The sequence below is a fragment of the Talpa occidentalis genome, unplaced genomic scaffold (assembly GCF_014898055.3).
Source record: "Talpa occidentalis isolate TD23 unplaced genomic scaffold, MPIMG_talOcc4v2.1 talOcc4.6, whole genome shotgun sequence".
In the NCBI taxonomy this organism is placed as follows: Eukaryota; Metazoa; Chordata; class Mammalia; order Eulipotyphla; family Talpidae; genus Talpa; species Talpa occidentalis.
In genome coordinates, this window is record NW_023604972.1 from 97,287,269 (window position 1) to 97,309,191 (window position 21,923).

The 21,923-nt window shown below is 34.7% G+C and overlaps 1 protein-coding gene across 2 annotated transcripts in view; it reads right to left on the reverse strand.

Annotated features, from left to right (window-relative positions):
- Positions 1 to 21,923, reverse strand: part of EDIL3 (EGF like repeats and discoidin domains 3) — a 382,865-nt gene that overhangs the window by 87,991 nt on the left and 272,951 nt on the right. For both annotated transcript variants that reach the window (XM_054688093.1, XM_054688092.1), the window contains 3 exons: positions 10,818 to 10,973; positions 8,984 to 9,128; positions 4,167 to 4,351 (listed from right to left, as the gene is read on the reverse strand). In XM_054688093.1, the coding sequence (XP_054544068.1) occupies positions 4,167 to 4,351; positions 8,984 to 9,128; positions 10,818 to 10,973 (486 nt within the window). The remainder of the gene's footprint in view (positions 1 to 4,166; positions 4,352 to 8,983; positions 9,129 to 10,817; positions 10,974 to 21,923) is intronic.

Sequence of the window (21,923 nt, forward strand, 5' to 3'; positions counted from 1 at the left end):
AATGGAATTTAAATGAGAGACATGTTTTGTCTTCAGAAGACCTATTGATCAAAATTAATGTTTCAGTTTAAAATATAACTAATATTTTTAAGTTCAGAAGCCCTAGACTAGGAATGCAATTGACTATCAACAACTTAAACACAAAGTCACCCAATATATCATTGCAAATTTTTTTTTATCTCATTTTCAGCACAAGCACTAACAAGCACAAGAATGTACAACTGAAGAGATTATATTCTCTTAAGGAGCAAACACTAAAAATAAAATAGTCACAACTCTACAGCATTTTCTTGTATGATGTCAAATAAAAAAACTAAAATAAAAGTAAAGATGCCAATTTACCTTACCTTAGAGATTCTGACTATGTTTTGACACAACAAAAGATAAAACAGAAACATACTGGAAGCACTGGTCCTTGAATTGATAGAAAATCTGTCACTAAAAGAATGAATCAATTTCAGCTTGCAAGTAACTTGAGGAAGACAGCTGAAAAGTCATCTTTAAAAAAGTGATGGATGGAGGTTTGCACTGAAGATTACAGCCTGATTTGTGTAACTATATATATATTATTTATTTTTATCTTTCAAAAGAAATATGCCATTGACAATCCTTTCATGTGGCTATTTTTCATTTTACTAGCCTGAGTTACTTAAGGGTATAAAATATGTTGTCTTATTGCACGTGGCCTTATGACTCACAAATAATATTAGCTATGTTCAGTTACTCTGAAATACTGGGATATTTCCAATTTAAGAAATATTATATAGCAACAAAAAAAAAGTTTTAGCTCCACCATTCAAGTCTAACAAATGAAAAAAAGATCCTTCCATGGTTTCATCAAGTTAAGAACTTGAAAATTTCATAAAGACTAATTATAATTTTTTTATTAAAAAGGCTAGATCCAGGTCCTCCCTGGTGGCGCAGTGGTTGAGCACTGGGTTGCGAAGCTGCCTGCAGCCTCTTCAGCACTGGTTCGATCCCTGGCCTCTGGGCGAGGGTCCCACATGGCGTGCAGACCTCTCCTGCCGCCCACTGCTCCCCTCAGCAGTGTACTTCGGTCCTTCTGCCTGCTCTGCTCCCCGCTCTGGCTCTGGTGAATTCTCTCACCCTCCTGCGCTTCTGACTGTACCCAGTGCTTGTATAAATAAATAAATAAATCTTTAAAAAAAAAAAAAGGCTAGATCTTTAATATGAGATCTTAGACTTCTTTTTCAAATATTATTCAAAAATTTGAGGATAATAGCAGCTGATCTCTTAAATTGGAAATCAAAATTATATCCTATTTAGGCCCAAATAAATAATTGGAATTATACTTTGAACCATTCACTCATTCATTCATGTTTCAGATGTTGGGATAATTATTTAGTTAGGTACTAGACAACAAAAAAGTCAAAGGATAGATCTGGTCTCATTCCTCTAGGAGCCAACAATCTAACATAAAAACGCAGCTTCCAAAACTATGTGATAATGCCACAACAAAAGAATTAAAGATGTAACAGAGTTATGCAGAAGAGAACTTAGGTCAGATTTGGTGTGAGATGGAGCTTGTGGCAAAGCATTCCTAGCGGAAGATGCATCTGAATTGTAGCTGAAGGTTTTTACTAACAAAGGTTGGACAGGCTGTGAGCAGAGGTGCAGTGCTCTTTCTGTTTTTTTCCTCTCAGAAGAGGCCATTTATAATGAATGGAGGAAAGAGATAATGTTAGGTTTGAGAAAGTGAAGCAAGTTTAGAAGAGTGTGGGGCCAAATCATGTGAATTCTTTTAGGTTTCATTATGAGATCCAGACTATTCTGAGAGTCATATGGAGAAACTGAGGGTTTAAACAAAGGATTAAGACAATAGTACTTGCATTTTAGGCAAAAAAATATCATGGTTGTTGCAAAATCCCTGATTTGACAAAAGGGTGGTAGGGCCTCCCTCGTGGCACAGGGATTAAAGACAGCTCTATCAAGCTATGGCCAGCTACTGAAGCAGCTGATCCCCTGCTGGCCAGGGAGCAACCCACATGGTGCAGCAGACCTCTCCTGTCTGGCCCTCAGCTCCCCTCAGCAGTGTATTTCAGTAGATCTGCCTGTTCTGCTCCCCACTCTCTGGTGAATCTCTCACCGCCCCCCCCCCCACCTCTGGCTTACAACCCAGTTCTTGTATGCATAATTAAATCTTTTTTTTTAAAAGGGTGATAGCTTAGACCATGGAAGTGTGTGTGGGGATAAGTGAAATGATTCTAGACATACTGAATCTTTTATTTTTCAGTAGCTGAAAGCATTAATACTCTAAGTTAGCTAATATAAGTGTGTGAAGTTGGTAAAAGTGAGGTTAGCAGAAAGATAACAGGCAAAAGGTTGGCCCATAATGGAGGCCAGGGGATGTTGGGACACATCAGCTAGGAGGATGGAGGGAAAGAGAACACAGTATCATTAAAGTGTGAAACCTACATAAACTCAAATAGACTCTATCTTGGGTCTAAACGACTTGCTGAGAATTCTAGGTGGATTGCTGAAGTGGCCTGACTCAACTAATAGTCACTCTCACAGTGATTGCAAAATAACATCGACTCCCTGTTCTCCCTTCATCAGCCATTAGGAAAGAAAGGGGAAAATCTTGTTACAAAAGATGACAAACTTCAGCTTTCTGCCTGAAGATTCCTGTTGATCAATCCAAAAGTTTCAAAACAAATGACATCAGCTCAACCCACTCCCCTGCTTGTCCTTTTAACATTTTTTTGTGTCCTGACCCTGGTGGAACACATCTTGGGACTGTCCCCTTGCTTGTGGACCCAGGCCATAATCCCTATTCTCAAAAAATACATTTTTTTATTGTATTACAATTGGATTATGTCTTGGTAAATACAAGACAAAGCCAAGGAATGCTTTATAGAGGTAATGTCTTAATAGCATGACCGCTATGCTGCTTGTCTGTCATCACTATTGATCATGACATGTGATGCTTCCTAGGTACCCCACAAGTTTTGTTCATTTGTTAAATAGTTTAATTCACTTTTTATTAATATATGTATTTTAATATATTACCATTATTTTACATCTTTGTAAAATTTTTCACAATATAGGATTTCTCCCCTCAGCGGCACAAGGTAAGGACTGAGTTCTGGCTAAGTTCTGGAATGATAAATATAACTTACCTTCAAAAAGCTGATTGAACAATACCATACATAAATATCCATAATGTGTGATAGCTAATGAAAGAGCTCAAGTAAAACTCCAGCTCAATAAAGATGCAGACAAAATGTGAACAGAAAGTAAAGCATATTTCTATCTGTGAGGAGAAGTAGAAGCTAGCTCAAGTGAGTAAAGACTTAGAAGGGACCACTGGCTATTATATGTGATTTATGAGAACAGTTCCAGATGCTTTCTGACAGGGGGTGACATTTGCTATTTTAATTGCTTACATGATTTCTAGAAATACAATAAATTGCCACAATTTTGAAACTCATGGATACAACATAAAAATCAATAAGAGTAGAACTTGTATCTTTCAGAGAAAGTCACCTCATTATGGAATTAAGCTGTCTTCCTTTTCTTTGCCACTGAACACATTAACAAATTTATGCACATTTAAAAGTACTCAACAAATAAGTGCATTTTAAGAAGATTGTTTTTAAAAGCACGGTGACCTTACTTCACTTGCAAATGAAAAAAATAGACTGTGCAGTATCTCCGCCTTCCTTCTGTAAGCAAGCTCTCTTATGAGAATGTAATCAAATTGCTCCATTGCTTAGCAACCGCAGGTAGAGCACTAATAAGTCATGAGTCATGATTCTGTGGGAATAGTCTGCAGGTCACTGGCATGATTTCAAGGCAGTTTAGATTTCTGCTCTGATGCTTTCAAACCAATATTGACACGAACACTAGAACAGATGAGAGTTAAAATGCAAATGGTCTCATAATCAATCGAATTGACCTACACATACTATGATCTGGTACAATCTGCTGCAGCAATCTGACAGTAGTGTCTATAAATCAACACCAGAATAAAAACAGCACATGAACATGACTTCTTAAAGAATTTGTTTTACCAATTTGGTTAAGCTAAAGGGGAAGATAGATTTAAATTAGTTTGAAGGTAATGACTTGGACTTTACCTAACCAACAGGAAATCTTCTGAAGAAGAGAAGCAGTGGGTATGAAAGAGTTTTTGAAAATATTACCTGTAGCCATTGTGACTGGTCATTGTGACCTGAGGTCCAGGCATTCACTTTGCCCTGCTTGTCCAGCCGTGCTTTCCTTGGTTCCCAAGTGAACATATCCATGTTGAGTGTTCTAAAGATGCTGGAGGCAGTGATTTGATAGTCTTGTATATGTCCTGATTTCATCCCCAGAGGCTCAGAACAGCCTGAAAGAAAATGTGATGGGTTCCATGAGAAAAATAATTTATCATCCTGGAAGTTTTCTGTGTTCATTTTGGAGAGGCAAGAGAAGATTAAGCATAATGCTATTCATTCCCCAAAGAGAGAGCATCTAAATTCAAAAAAAGGCTATAATCAGAAATAAATCTGGAACAGAATTGAAAAAACAAGATAGCCAATTCAGGCTATTTTGTCTGAATATATTTTGGAAAAATTGAAAACAAGACAGACATTTCAAACTACTTTTCTGTGATAGATGATTTTGCAAAATGGAAACAATGCTGAAATGCATTCTCCTGTCTCATTACCAATAGCCTCATGACTGTTTCCTGGCTTGCAACACTTTCAGTGTTTCTTTAAAAATGGAACATTTTCTCACAAAGTATATTTGGTTTTCTTAATATTGTGAATGAAAATACCCTCAAATCCCAAAAAGTTATTTTCACAAACTGCTCCATTTTTATATTCTAAACTGGACAGCATTTTGTTTTCCAAGAAACATCTGTTAATCTTGATCACTGATTGTTATTGAACAACATGGCTTCTTCTGGGAGGTGGGAGGCTAAATTTATTCAATGTATGCCATTTTCAAGCATTGTACATGTGTAGAATTTAAACTAACAGATAAAATAACAGAAGACATATTTTTGCTAATATAGCAAAAATCATGACTGGACAAATCTTCCTGTAATTTTTTTTATATTTCATACTCAATATGCTCTCATGTTAGAATATTCTCACACATGACACATATATTTTAAATTTGATGGGGTACAAGATTTGGATTTATGTGTACTTGAAAAATTATATTTGTATATACAATGATATATACAACTTTCCAATGTTGAACTGCAACTGTGACAGAATTCTATTCACAATGTTTGCAATGGGAAGCATGGTTCTATTATATTAACCAGAGTTTAATCTTCCATATGTAAAAATTGTTAAACTTTGTCCATTTGGCCACAGATACATAAGGAAACAAAGGTTAAAAAGAGACAGATTCTTCATTTAATTCCATTTCCTCTTAGTGTACTGGTACCCCGATTACTAGTTTAGTTTGTGCCTTAGTTTTCACATCTGCAAAATGGTGATGATAACAGAAACTATCCCAAAGAAGTGCTCTAAGAAATTAATCAACATACAGAGACATGGTATAAACATATTGTTAACATTCAATACATGTTATCTGTTTTTATTGTTGTCATACACTTTATTCCAACAAACAGCAACATTAAGTAACTATTCCAGGGCTGGTGGCAGTTTCCTTTTTTTTTTTTTTTTTTAAGATGTATTTATTTATTTATACAAGCACTGGGTACAGTCAGAAGCGTGGGAGGGTGAGAGAATTTACCAGAGCCAGAGGGGAGAGCAGAGCAGGCAGACTGACCAAGTGCACTGCTGAGGGGAGCAGCGGGTTGCAGGAGAGGTCTGCATACAATGTGGGACCCTTTCCCTGTGGCCGGGGATCTGAAGGGTGCTGCTGAGGCTGCGGGCAGCTTCGCAACCCAGTGCTTAACTGCTGTGTCACCGGGGAGGCCTTGGTGGCAGTTTCTAAACCCAGGCCATTTCAAGTTCTAAGGGAGGTGGTTTAGAACATGCATAATTCATGCATAAATTATTCTTAAATACAACTAATTTTTTTTTTATGCCAACTGAGTCTAGATCAACTCTTCCTTTTTGAAGCTCCCTCATGTTTACTTCTCCCTCCACTTTCTAGGAAATACCTATCCCGATTATCTTCAGGACATGTTCTAATGTAACATGCGTTGTCTGCATTATAGATTCTATCCTGCTCTTCTATTACCAACACAATTCACCACCTCTAACCCACCCTGCTCCTGGAATCTTTGTAAAACTACTTGTCCTACAGAAGAGAAGGAGAAAGAAAAGATAATTGTTTTTCTTCTTTCGTGATATAACATATATTTGAACTACTGCAAAGCAAAGTGATGCCTTTACTTGGATGATTTGTGCTTATCAGAGAATTCATTTCATAACTACTCAGCTCTCTAGTACTTAACCCAGTGGAAGTTTTAAATGATTGTTTAAAGACTAAATGAATTCCTTCCCTAATTACAATCATAATCAATTTCATTCTAAACATCTTAAATCATAGCTTTATTTGAGAGTTTAAGCTATTTCCCATTTAAGAGTCTGGGGAAAGGGTAGCAGCTGATCTTCTAGCAGGCTGAGAGATCTTATAACAGTTTATTTAACACAGCAAGGCTTTACAGTGTTGCACTAGATTGTGGGAAATAGTTCTTTGGTACATTATATGACAGTTTCCATGTGTTATAGTTAACTTCTCTGCCAATTTGCCTCTGTCCACAAATTTCTCATCCATATGATTTCACACATATAAATTAATTAAGTCTTTTATCAGCACACACAGCACCTGAACAAAATTAAATATTAACAATGAAACTGATTATTCCATAGTGAGGTGACCTAGCTTTTGAAAGCATCTACCAAGAGATACTATTTTCTGCATGCAAGTTCAAAATCAATTTGGGGGGTTGGGAACTGTGGGCATAGTTTCTTTTTAAGAACATAAAATCTGTAAAGTGTCAGGTGTAACATCTTGTCAAACTTGAAAATGAAATATATTCATACCTTAGGGGTGGAACTGTGCCATGTATGAGAGACTAATCCTCATGAATCAAGGACTGAAAAATGGGGGAAGATAATGTTAAGCAACTAAAAACCACAGGGCTTGCAGCAAGCCTCATCATATTGTGGCTTCCTCTTGATTGCTTTATGATGGATGACTTTGGGATGACACTGGCCTGTGGTGATATAGTGACATGCAATATAAACAGTGTACGGCAATAATTCTGCTGAGATTTACTTGTAGTCAATAAGCTGCTTTGAATTTCCAAACTATAGAAAATATCACCATTAGGATAACTATTGCTAGTAAAACTATAAACGGGTGGCTTCATAATACCCATATATAATATGAAATTGTGACTATTAAAATAGATTCACTTGCCTGGCCAAATTGCTTTAGATTTTTTAAATGGAATGAGTCATCTAAAAAATCAGTTGCTTTTTTTATTGTAACTTTTATTTGCTTAAAAATCATTCCCTTTCTCAGTATTACAAATAAACCTATGAGTGGAAAACAGATATTAAGTATGTACTTATACCTATATACAACTGTTTAAAATGAATAAAAACTTCTCAGTTGTTTTTTTTTAAGGGATGTGTCCTCTGATTTTTTTACTAAATGATAATATGTTTGATAAAGACTCTACACATTTGTAAAAGTCAGGTACACATGAATTTTCAGTTTTCTTCATAGTTGTTTGAATGAAATAAATTCAGGTCACAGTGGCAAAGAAAGTTTGTAAATGTTGATGCTAGAAATACATGAAAAATCATTAAAAATATAATACAAAAAATGGGCCTGCCCTGGTGCTGCAAGGCTGCCCGCAGCCTCTGCAGCATCGGTTCAGTCCCCGGCCACCAGCGAGGGTCCCACAAAAAACAAAACAAAAAAATAAAAACAAAAACAAAACCAAACAACAACAACAACAACAAAAAAATGCCTGGAGAAAAATTTTTTAGTTCAGCATCTAGCTATATTAAATGGGACCGCTGGCCTCTCTGGTGGTGCAAGGGGTTAAGCACCGCATTATGAAGCTATCCACAGCCTCTGTAGCATGAGTTCAATCCCAACTGGCCAGGGAGCAACCACATGGTGCAGCAGACTTGTCCTGACTTGCCTGCTGCTCTCCTGAGCAGCGTACGTCAGTCCATTTGCCTGTTCTGTTCCCCACTCTGTCTCTGGTGAATCCTCTCACCCCTGCATCTCTGGCCTGTACCCCAGCTCTTGTATGCATAAATAAATAAATCTGTAAAAAATAAATGGGACTACTATGAGATCTATACATTGTCTTTATTATTATATCTAGTACTGATGCCACTGAAAATTAAGAATTATTTTAACTTCGAGTCCTTTGACAGGTTATCTTTGAGCTCGACAACCATCAGAGTGGCAATCTTGGGACTGAAGTATCGTCCCTTAAAAGGAATGATAAAAACATGTTTCATAAACCTAAACACACAAAAAAATTAAACCCAACCAAGTTCTTATGGCAGATGGGAAGACAATTCCGATACCATATAGCCTATATGTATTTATAATTTATGAGGTTAGATAGATTCCAGTTTTTACTGAAGTTTTTTTCACAAACATAAGTCATAGTCACTTCTAAAAGTAGAAACACTAAAATGTGACAAAAGGTCTGTGAAAATAGGTGGAACTTTCTTGATCACACACGCACACACACACAAAATGCATTGCTCCATTGCTCCTTCTATAGTGATTCTATTCTGTAGCATATTTTAAAATACAATAATACATACACATATACAAACACACTCTCCCATCCAAGTGCTAGTCAGGCCCAAGCCTGTTAGCCTCCAAGATCAAAGGAGATCAGGGACATTAAGAATAGTTAGATACATTCTTACTGACCCATACCCTAGATAATTTGTAGTGGAAATGAGTATCTATGGGTGTTAAAAAATTGCAAGTTAGTAGCAGACTACATACAGTTGTGCCTTTTCGTCTTTAAAGAAAGTGCTGAAATAGGTAATATGGGACTCACCCGAGAGTTCACATCCAAGAAGTTCCATTCTCAAAGTGCAGTGTCTTCGACAAACTTGGGGATAGAGTCTCACATACTGAGCTTTTATGGGGGGTGTGAAAGAGTTAGCATAAGGTGTGTTGTTATCAACATTTCCACGGAACACCTGTGTATGTAAAGAGATAATTTAGAAATTTAAATTATTAATTACAAGTTTCTTTACATATTGTCATATATTGGCCCTGTGTCTTACTGAACATAATCTTTCAAAGATTAAATAATTTGGTAGCCTGGAGTATTTAGGAAGTATTTTGTTATCAGCAGTGAATAAGAAACCTATAAATAAAATCATAATTAAATATAGAAACCACAGTGGCTTATGGTATAATCTATCAATATTCTATGATGTTCTTGCTAATGTTAAGACAGGTCCCTTAGTGTCAGGGAAGGAAATCTCTTTTTTTTGAGAAATAACACCTTAAATTTTCAACTTAACTTGGATCTACCTATTCATTTTGTTACATACATTATTGTTTTTGTTCGCTGGCTAGGGACCAGCCTTTCACTAGTGATTCCTTATCAGTCAGTGTCTCTAATATGGTCAGAACCATGATATTTTAGGATCTGATTCCTTGAGATTACTTTCTTGTTAGTCAGTCCCAGATCAATAGGGTACTCACAATTCTTTATGGGTATATATGTATATAATCTTCAGTGAAAAACTATTTCCCTCCAAAAATTAAGTGCTGAAATCTGTTATTGTTAATTTCTTTGTCTTGTTCTTTAATCTTTTATATAACCTGGCAATCAGAAAATTTTATTTAAATTCATTTAAGAAGGTAATTTTTTAAAGTTTATTTATTCATGAATATAAGAACTGGGGTACAGGCCAGATGTGTGGGAGGGTGAAAGGATTCACCAGAGATAGAGCAGGGAACAGACCAGGCAGACTGACTGAAATACACTGCTCAGGGGAGCAGAGCACAAGACAGGAGAGGTCTGCCGCGCCATGTAGGTATCTCCGTGGCTGGCCGGGATCAAACGCATGCTGCTGAGGCTGCATATGGCTTCATAGTACTGTGCTCAACTGCCTGTGCCACCAGGGAGGCCCTAAGAAATATTTTTTTTAATTATTTCATAACATTTATTAGATTAATGAGTCATATTTAAATTAAAAATTTGAGGACAAATTAATAAAACATTGGAACTATCGTATGAAAAGGCAAAGGAGATACTGAATATTACAATCTTTCCTCTAAAAATAACAAAATTTTCTTGAAATATGAAGTATGTAAAGACACATATATTTTCCATCACTTGGTGCTCTTCTTTAAAATAATACATTTTTCCTAAAGAAAATTGATGTTTAAAAGCAATTGTTTTAACTGACAGATATGGATTAAGGATAATATAATTTTGTCAAAGTAAAAAAAAAAATGAAATTGAGGACCTCCCCTGGTGGTGCAGCGGTTGAGCTCTGGGCTGCAAGGCTGTCCACAGCCTGTGCAGCACCGGTTCATTCCCTGGCCGCTGGCGAGGGTCCCACAAAAAAAAAAAAAAAAAAGAAATTGAAAGTAGTTGACTATTGTTAAAATAAAGCTTAACTGTCATACAAAGGTCTACGATAACTTTTTGATAAAGTGTTTATAGGGACATTAATTAAAATCTTCTAAGAAAATCTTAAATGGTAGTCATTATGAATTTACAGCTTGCATAAACTTTAGCACACTAGCTCAATTTAAATAAAAATCATAAATTTATTTTCAACATTATAAGGCTCTGCTAAATACTCTTAGTTGATAATCAATCATTATCAGTGGGGTTTTGTTTCAATTATGTATGTTGTCAATCTTACCATGTCTTCATTGGTACCTTTCACTTTATACATTGACCAAGTCTTTCCGTCATTACTATAAGCAATTTTGTAGGATTTTATGTATTCAGGGCTTCCAATCCTTTTTGCTCCTTGGGTAATCACACCAGTAACTCTCATTTTTCTTTGCAAATTTATCTGAAGAGACAAGACATAATGAACTATAATTTCATTGCTCTCAGGATAACCTCACTGGCAATATTGATTTTGGGAAAATAACATTTTTGGCTTTTACTACAGATTTAAAATAAAAAAAAAGCTAATAATTGTCTTTTTAAATTTTTCAGATGAATTACAAAAATACAAGCATATATCAATCTTAGCTTAAAAATCTCCTCTAATGGTATGTATACATATTTTTAAAGTAAACCAATATTTGCAAGCCAACTTTGAAAAGGGTAATGTGCCCCCAAAACATAAGTAGTAGAAAGCATTTTTATTAGTTATGATATAGAAGTGACTTAATAAACTGAAAATGAGTATATTACCTTGTCAAAATAACCTCAGTGGCATTGCTATGAAATTCAAATTCCAACATAATTGTTCATGTGTCTCAAATACTATAGCTTCAAGAAATTTCCAATAAAAATAAAAATAAACATTTCCTGAGACTTTGGAGTACTAGAATAAGAAAAGGCAAAGGCCTTTTCTTGATAATAATAATGATGATAAAGAAAAACAACAGACAGCAATATATTCTTTTTCTAAACCTTAACACTTTAGTGTCTGTTATAGGTTATGGAGGTTTGTTTACCAAATAATTGTTTTTTCACTTCACTTAATGATGTAGAAACTTTTTAACTAGTATTTTTTGTCCCATTCCAAATCACCCTACAATATAGTAAGCTGCATAAGTAATAGTCATCTCATAAAAAATTTAATATCCTTAATTTTAAAAAGAGCTCTTTTGACACTTAATATATACTATTTATATTAAATGCTACAATAATATAAAACATATTTTTTCTTCATCTATGGCTATCATTAAAAATTGCTCCATTCACTTGAAAAAGCACTTACGATTGTAAAATCTTACTCAGGAAACTGATGAGTTATAGAACTGCGGTGGATATCTCTTGGCCTCTAACTGATGAGCATGCTCTTTTTTTGTTTGTTTTGTTTTTGTTTTTATTTATATATTTCTCTATCTCTTCTTTCTGTCTTGCAATGCAGACCTTACAAATAACATTTTTGTTTTTTTAAATTTTGAGCCTGCGGTCCCTCTTTCCTTCAATGCTGAGTTAGTTGATTCAGATATTCAATATTGCTCTTCTCATCTCAATACTTAATGCGTCAAAATTACTGACATTAATACATTTTATGTCCTCATCTTGTTTGGAGACTCAAATAAGAGAATATCACCCAAGAATGTAAATTTTACTTATTGAACTTAACATTTATCTCAGTTCTTTGAAGATTGATTCTAGAATTTAAACTCTGGTAATTTGAATAAGTAACCTCCAAAGGATACTTTATTCAGTATGTTTGGTAAATTAGCACATTGGTATGGAAGAGGAACACTCTAGATCTGATGCATGGCATCTTTAAAAAAATAATTGGAGATGTGTCATAAGGTAACTTAGTCTAATAAATACAACATAAACACTTTGAATCATGTTTCCTCCCATTTTGGAAGCCAAATTCCATTCCTGATGTTGATGAACATTCCTTTTTCAATTATCTTTTATCTTGTTTCAGTTATCTTGTTTATACCTCTTGTAGATAGGCAAATTATCTCTGCTAGAGTTTTGGCTGATGAGCTGTAGGCTAATTTTCTAAAGCTTAAATTATAGAAGTATAACATCAAAAAATAAAAATCTGAGATCTTTTTCTCCATTAGAAATTGTGTTTTAAAAGATTCCTCTTTGCTCTAATATTTATAAGCTCTGAATATATATATAATTTATATATATATTATATATATAAATATATATATATATATATATATAATTTATGTTGAGAGCTGAGACTACGGTATTAAAGCTGCTCCCAACTGGGGTTGTATCTACTTTAATGGGTATTTGCAATTAAGCATCAGTACTATTTTCATTAAGTATAAAGCAAAAATCGTACAGTGACAGAATGGAATATGGTTGCTAGGATTATCAACAGTTACATAGATGTTGATGTTACAGTTACATAGACTTTGATGTTCTCACGTATCTAACACTATTAAGCCAGGATGATATAGAATTCAGTATAAAGTGGCTAAGATTTCACCATCATAGTCACTCTTATATTTAATAATATGATTTAAAAAAAAGCCTCAGAAGAAGGTTACAGAATGATTTTAGAAAAATCTCCACCATAAAACTTGCTATAACTCCCTTTCATCCCATTTCAACATGGCATTCTTTTAAAGTAACATTTGCAAAAGGTGAACTGCCTTTTATTCTGTTTATTCTGTCTGCATGAACCACCCCAGACACCTTGTTAAAGGTCTACTGGAGATTGCATCAGAAATTCCCAAATTACTCCCTGTGAGTTTGATGGATGTTTGGATAGTCAATAAAATTTTCATTTATTTATCCGGTTTCAGAGAAATTATTGTTCCACTAGGTGGCAGGTACACCGTATGACCTTAAAAAACAAAAGTGCATTCTAAGGTATTTCTAGTGAATTGTGCTTACTGAATGAAAATAAATAGTAAGAATATAATATGAATCTAGAAAGTCTAGAACATAAGCAAAAGCTAAGCAGAAGGCAGAAACGGGCTGGAAGGTTTCTGCCCTGGCTCTTGTCACTTCCTACTGATAGAACTTAGATAATATTCTAAGCTTTCTAAAATTTAATTTCCTCCCTTGTAAAATAGATTTTACTAGAATGATTACATGTGAATTTTACATGACATAATACATATACAAATTAACTTCTGCCACCTAGAAAGATCTTGGAATATTTGCTTTTCTTTGGGGGGGGCTTGATTTTTAGTTTTTGTTGTTTTTTAAATGAGAAGTTGCATTTCTTTTTTGTTTTCTACCATTAACCACCAATGTTGGGGAATTTGGATTAGAAAGTTCTCTTGCATTTATGAGTTAATTACCCTAAAAACTATAGGACAAGACTTTGAGAACCACTTGTAAAGCTATGTATAATTACTATATTTAGGGCTACTTTATGTAGATCTAACCACATAGCCTCAAAATGTGGGGGAAGGGAAAATTAATGGGCTCTCAACATTTATAACAATTTGCACAGGTAATGCGTTCTCTTCCTTGAAACAGCACTGGAGGTGCTTCAGGTCAGAAAGTTGCTGAGTAGCTTTTAAGTATTATCAAATTCTAATTCAAAAGACTATGAGAATCCCTTAATGTAATAGGAGCTTTTGAGAACTATGTGTGCTTGGGATATATGGGAGAAACCTCAAGGACTAATGATGGAAGACTGACTTGGAGATGATATGTCACAATCTCATTTTTGCTTGTGTGGGTTCTTTCTGATTTACCCAGCTTCAATTCACTGCCAGTGGGAGGCAGTGATGGATTGCAGAACTTATAGTCACTACCAGACCTGAGTGTTTTCCCCTTTGTGCTAAGCATCCCTCCCTATTTCTAACTAGCTAAATAAAGTCTCAAGGTGACAATTTCAAGCAGAGAGACACAGCAAAAGGATAAAGTTCAGCAGCATGACAGGGTTATGAATCCTTTCCAGACTGCAAAAGGTTGGGATTCAGAGATTGCCCACATTGGCAGATGATGTGACAATTTACTTTGAAAATTCAAAAGAAGTGAAAAATGATAAAAATTAACTTAAAATTTCTGCAAGTTTGCTTAATGGAATTGCAACATATAATTATGGTATACTAGCAATTATCAATTGAAAATGTAACAAAGCTGAGATAGTTTGATCTTGGTACATGTTAAGACAGACAGACCAATAAAATAGAATAGAAAATCAATAAACTTTGCTATGTAAAGAAACTTTGTATATGAAATAAATGACAGAATATTTAAATATTCTATGTCTAGGGCAAACATAGATAACATATTTAAAAGGTGGATTGGGACAATGTGTCAAATAACTAAACTTAGATCAGTATCTATCATCTTATTCGAGAACAAATTCCAGATAAATTAAAACTTTAACAGGGAAAAAAATACACAAAGTACCAGAAGAAAATAAAGAATTTAAAATAAACTGAGATAAAAATGACTTTCTAATTATGTCACTAATTTTAAAAATGCCATTTATCAAACTAAAAACTTCTCTAAGATAAAAAGCAATATAAAGTCAAAACAGAAATGACAAACAGAGATTACTATTTTGTACATCATTATATAGCAAAACTCAATGGGAAAAAAAATGAGTAAGGAGTTTGTTAGTTGACATAGGAAGTACATAAATCCCTTAAACATATGAAAAGATACTTTCATTCATAATACAAATTAATTAAATCTAGTCCAAAATATATATATTTTTAAAAGATTTATTTATTTATACAAGCGCTGGGTACAGTCAGAAGCGCAGGGTGGGTGAGAGAATTCACCAGAGCCAGAGCAGAGAGCAGAACAGGCAGACAGATGAAGCACACTGCTGAGGGGAGCAGCAGGTGGCAGGAGAGGTCTGCGTGCTATGTGGGGCCCTCGCCCGGCGGCCTGGGATCGAACCAGCGTTGCAAAGGCTTCGGGCAGCTTTGCAACCCAGTGCTCAAGCGCTGAGCCACCGAGGAGGCCCTAGTCCAAAATATTTTGATTTACTTTTATGTGAGCAGAAAACATTTGATTACATAATTTACATAAAAGCATCAGAATGTGTTTTTCTTACATTCTGTCAACCAAGAAATTGTTTGTCAATTTTTTTTTCAACATCTCAGTGTGAAAATTAAGATACTAACTGTCAAGTTTTGGAGTGATCTCAAAGAAGGTGGTCTACAATTATCTCAAACTTATGTGGAAGAACACTAAGACATCAGCCACAGAGCAGTGTTGATTGCATACTCCTTTTCATACTACTGTAACAGTTAATAATATATATACACATTTTCTGATATATGATTACAATGTTTCAGAGCAAAACTGAAAAGAAATTGGTTGACAATTTTTTTTTTTCAAAAGGACATAAACAGCTGGGGGAGAGAAGTGAGGAGAAGAATTTTTACAGTATGCTCCCTTCTGCCTTTCGAAATTTGAAATATGTGGCTCTCCTACCTATTAAAAATATAAACATAGAGGAGTATGGGTGTTTTGGTAGTGGGTGTTGTGTGGTAACAACACTTGAAGGGGAGATTCTATATCTCTAAATCACAATGTTGTAAACCAATGTTACCTCAATTAAAAAAAAACACAACATACATATATAAATACAATTAAAGTAAAATGACTGATAGTAATGGTTATTTATAATAGCAAAATAATTATAAACTATTTAGAAGTTAAACTAATAAATAATATGAATATTGAGAATATTTTTTAACTAAAAGCTATAACTGAAGACTAGTATAAATTTTACTGGATGAGATCTGTTCTCAATATTTTTGTGACTTCTGTGTGGTTTTCATCAAAATCCAGTATACTATTCTATGCTTGAATAGGATTTATTCTAAAATCCACACATTTTATTATAATTTTTAATTGAATAATAAACTTTCATTAATATAGCTTAAAGAACCTTGGATAAGATGTAAAAAATGGGGAAAATCTATAACTTATGAAGACATTGCAAAACCATTTAATTAAAAATAATGTGGTATATGCAAAGAGACACAAATATCCATGTGGAATGGAAGGAGGATCCAGGAAGAGGCCCAGTTATACATCACACTTGAGGTTGTATTACAAATAATGGGGGGGGGCAGGACAAATTGCTTAGTAAATGGCACTTGGGAAAAACTAACTCTCTATAGAGAGAAAATTGAAGTTGTATTGGAAAGACACTAAAGACAAAAATGTGAAAAGTAACACTATTCATCTAAAAGAAAAAAGGTGGAAACATTTTTGTGACCTAAACGTTGGAAAGCTATTTTTTTTTAAGATTTATTTATTTATACAAAAACTGGGGTACAGTCAGAGGCACTGGAGGGTGAGAGAATTCACCAGAGACAGAGCTGGGAGCAGAACAGGCAGACAGACTGAAGACACTGCTGAGGGGAGCAGTGGGCGAGGCAGGAGAGGTCTGCTGTGCCTTGTGGGTTTCTTCTCCCTGGCTGGCCGGGAATAGAACCCACTCTGCAGAAGCTGTGGACAGCTTCACAGCGTGGTGCTCAACCCCCTGTGGCACTGGGGAGGCCCCAGAAAGCCCCAGAAAGCTATTCTTTTAATAAAACCAGAAAAAAAAAACACAAAATGTGAAGAGAAAAATAGAATTTTTCCAAAAAAAAAGTATATACAATAGAAAGGGGACAGCCTGGAAGAAGACATTTGTAATGTCAAAAACTTGTCAAAAACTCAAGACTCCTTTGCTCTCATAAAAATGATTAAGTTCCTAAAGAGCAAATTCACTGACACATGGCAGTATATATACAAATGCTTACAGCATTAGAAAATTCAACTGACAAATTTTAGACAGTATTTTGAATCATTTAAAATAATAATTAACCAATATCATGTTAGCATAAGAACCACCATTTGAAAAATAATTACATTGTCCAAAACCAAATGGCAGAGGCTATTTTACATTTTTACAAATCTCTTTATTATTTAGCTTAAGAAAACACAGGATAGGTTCTAACATTTGCTTCCATAGTCAGTCTACTGAAAAATACTTTTTTACTTAAGTACATGAAGAAAGTTCATCTTCACAGTTGAAATGAAGGGGTGTTTTGATAACCTTTTTAGGTATGTGTGGAAACTTTTCTTTGATTCCACATTAAAACTTAGTTTAATTTTTAGTTATAATGTAGAATCTGAAATCTATCAATAAAATATTCCCATTATATTAAAACCCATTGCTTTATCTTGCATTTTGAATGGATCTTTTACTCATGTATGGTCTTATAACACTGAGCTACGTAGAATCTAAATAATGACATGATAGAGAACATTATCAGAAAGTCACATTAATTGATATTGCTACCAATTTTCATGAGAAAAACCATTAAATACTGCAAGCTATCAAGTTCACATTGGTTGCATGTTTTAAAAAATTCTAATTCCCACATAAATTTTCAAATTTTATCACAATCAACAAATACTATAAGCTGTTTTCTTTTTTAAGTTTTATGTTTATTTATGCATACAAGAACTAGGGTGTAGGCCAGAGTCTCAGGGGTTGAGAGGCTTCACCAGAGTAGGGAGCAGAACAGGCAGGTTTATTGAAATACATTGCTGAGGGGAGCAGCAGGTGAGACAAGAGAGGTCTGCTGTGCCATGCTGACCAGGGATTGAACTCATGCCACAGTGGCTGGCAATAGCTTGACAGCACTGAGACTTAACCCCTGCAACACCAAGGAGGTCCAAAGCTGTTTTGCTTTATGTGGAAGTATTATTTTGCTTATTGTCAAGAAAATGTCTTCCAAATACCCAATTGTGACTAGCCATAGATTTTCTGAGGAGTGGTTCACTTGCAATTCACACCATATGTCACATTTTCCCTGAGGTAACCATCACACTTCAGTATCTCAGCGTAAGTGCTTTATGCATGATATTCATTCCACAACCAGAATATTAAAGTCATAGTAAAGGTTGACATTTAATAAAATTAATGACTATCACCACTTCATAAAAGGCTTTCCTTTTCATTATTGAGATAACATTGGTTTACAACACTGTATATGATTTAGGGAACAAGGTTCATACCTCCTTAGATATATATGTACCAGCACCTTCCCACCATCAAAGCACCCATACAATCCTTTACCCTAGACCACTGGGTCCTCTTACCCCTTTCTCCCATTCTCTCCCTCCCTCCACATCACACACATATTTACTGTAAAGTATTTTACATTATCAAAGTGGAGCATCTTTAGTGAATATCCATGGAGAAACAGTGATTTATAATCACTATATGGATGCATATATACACATAGGCATACTCTTTAAGAGTCAGAAATGATAAATTTACACATAGGCTCCCTAAAACACAAGAATTCGAAAAAGAAAAAAAATACAACACCATTTATGTGAATTTACAAATAAACTTATACATATGTATATGTATAGAACATATACATGTACAACATAACAGCACACACTTTCCATTAATTCACTTGTCAATATAAAGTTAAGGAAGGTTAAATAAAAGGCTACACATCAAAACTACTAGGTTGGCTGCCCATAAGGAAAGAGGATCAGGAGGGAAGATAGGGAATGGATAACAATGCCAGAAAAGAGGAGGTTCAGCTCAAATCATTGCTAGCAAATGACATCCTTCATGGCAGAAGAGATTAAGTCCTTCCACTTATTTCTCTATTTTCAATGAAAAATGACTTATCTATGGCCACTGAATATAATAACACTTAAATACAAAAATATTTTGAGACTGTTCCCCTAGTTTAAAATATAATATGAAAGCATTTCAAGCATACTTACTATTTAATAAGAGTTAAAATTATGTTGGTAATTTAGGCAAAAGCTAATATCAAATAAGCAATTGTTGTTAAGTCATTTTATTAATAGCTTATCCTTTTCCTCTCCTCAAGTCTAGTGCTGTTGCGATACACTTAAGAAGTGCATTTAAGTGTGGGTCTGTATTTTATCCAAACCTAAAACACAAATATTGTAAGCAAAAAGGAAGTGTTTTCTAATTTTATTTCACTGAAAATGAAGCACTTAAAAAATGTTTTAATACCTGTGTAAAATCTACTTTGAATCAAATAGACACCATCTTGTCTCTAGCTGCCATGTTGAAACTACTAGGTGAAAATTAAGCAGCCTTCAGCAGCCACATTCAACACCGATTCAACTCCCTATAGGCAAGTATGAAAGAACACCCACTCACGGATTTCCCTGATCAGTGACCAAGAATAATACCCTATTCTTGATTGTCAGGAGGGCCATGTTCTGATTGTTATAAAAGCCCCAGTCTCTAATTTCCTACCTGAGGACTCCTTTCAACCAATCCAAAAGTTTCCAAAAATGCTCTAAAACTTAGGCTACTTCCCAGGCTTTATCCTTTAAACTTCCATATACTCTGACCCCAGTGGAAGACATCTTGGGATGGGCCCTTAGTTGTGGAGCTGGAACACGATCTCTATTCTGGAATAAATGGTTTTTGTTTGTTTGTTTGTTTGTTTTGTATTATCTGGTTGTTTCTCTGTGGACATTTGGGAACTGGAAAAGGAAATAGTACTTTCTGAAAATCTCTAGGAAATATTTATCATGTGAAGATTAAGAAAAGGTTAACTGAGGATATTAAAATTATTAAGATTGAGCAAAAATCAATTCAAATCTGGCAGCCAAACTGGAAGTGGTTAGGATCACTCCATTGGAGAGAAGCTGGAGGAAGACCTTTATAGAGAAGAGGCAGAGAAAATGCAATGAAATTACTTGATTGACTATAGTGTAAGCTGTTGTATTATTTGGAAAAGTTGGTCATTTGTGATTGACTGTCATTAGATTTAGGTAAAGGTAGATTTAGGTAAAAGACGCAGATTTAAAGATTAGATAGCATCTTCCATTAGAGTGCTATATAAATATATAGTACTAATATAATAAGGGATACTCTATAGCAACCGTTATGTATAGAAAACTTTTCATAATTTGGCTAAAACACATGCAATTTGTTTAAATGGAATACTAAATGCTGGTGAGCAGATTTTTGAGGTACTTTTTTTTTAATGATGAGGTTATAGATTACTATATAAATAATAGAAAGCCAGGTAGAAGATTAAGTTATAAAAGAATCTGCAAACAGAAAGTAACTGATATATATTCCATCATTAGTATTTCTAGAAATATAATTTGAGGGATTTGCTGCTACTGTGTATTAGATATGCAAACACTGATGCTTAAACTAAAGCACATTTCTGTGTTTTTACCAAACTGTAATAACCTTTCAAGCTCAGGAAAATGATATTTCACTTGAACACCAGCGCTGTCCTTCCAGTGAATTCAAAACATTATTTTTGAGTGATTATTATAAAGAAAATGTGCAATTAGAGAAAATTAGAGCACCTAAATTTGTAAATTATCATTGTTCATGCACTTTCATAGTATCGTGAATCTTAAATATATGTTTATTTTATATACTCATATTCTACCTTGGATGATGATACTGAAAAACATTCATTCAATTAACTCTTTTTCCTTAACACTAAGTATCTGGACATTAATTTGAAATTTCCAGATAATGATTTTCTATTTATCATATCAAAACTTTTTTTTTAAAAGATTTATTCATTCATTTACACAAGAAACAGGGTACAGTCCAGATGCATGGGAGGGTAAGAGGATTCACCAGAGACAGAGCAGGGAACAGAACAGGCAGACTGAGGAAATACACTGCTGAGGGGAGCAGCTGGTAAGACAGGAGAGGTCTGCTGTGCCATGTGGGACCCTCACTGGTCACTGGTCAGCACTGCGCTGAACCGCCTGCACCACCAGGGGATCCCGATCATATCAAAACTTTTAATTTTGCAAGTGAGATTTTTTTATTCTATCCACAATATTGTTCATTATTAATCTGACTTATGTACGCTTTCACAGGTCATAGTGAAGACAATTCTCCTGAAAGCTGGCAATACAAATGAGCTTCAGGCCAAGAGAATGGGTTGCCACCTGTTTTGTGTGGTAAGTGAAATCACATTAGCTTTCCTGATATTTCTAAATATTTGGATCATAAAGGTGTCATTAATGGGTTAAAAAAGTAAAGGTAAAAAATTGTCATCGAAAGATCCTACTTAAAATTATAGAGATTTGGATCTTCCCTGTTTTTTCACACCATCTTCTTTATATGAACTATTTTATTAAATGCATATTGAGTATCTTCTTTTGAGAAGTATGAGAGGCATTGTGAAGATGCCTAAATGAGGAAGGTCTTGGAAATGTTTCAAGACAAAACTAGTAACTGAGACCATAAGTTGACAGCACAGTTTTGAAACTGGTCCTAGTTGGTATTCTTCCTCTTCAACCACCTGCATGCTACCAGCACCCTGATCAGCTGACACTGTCTCACTGGTATTCTACACATCTGGGCACTTCAGGCCATGCCCAT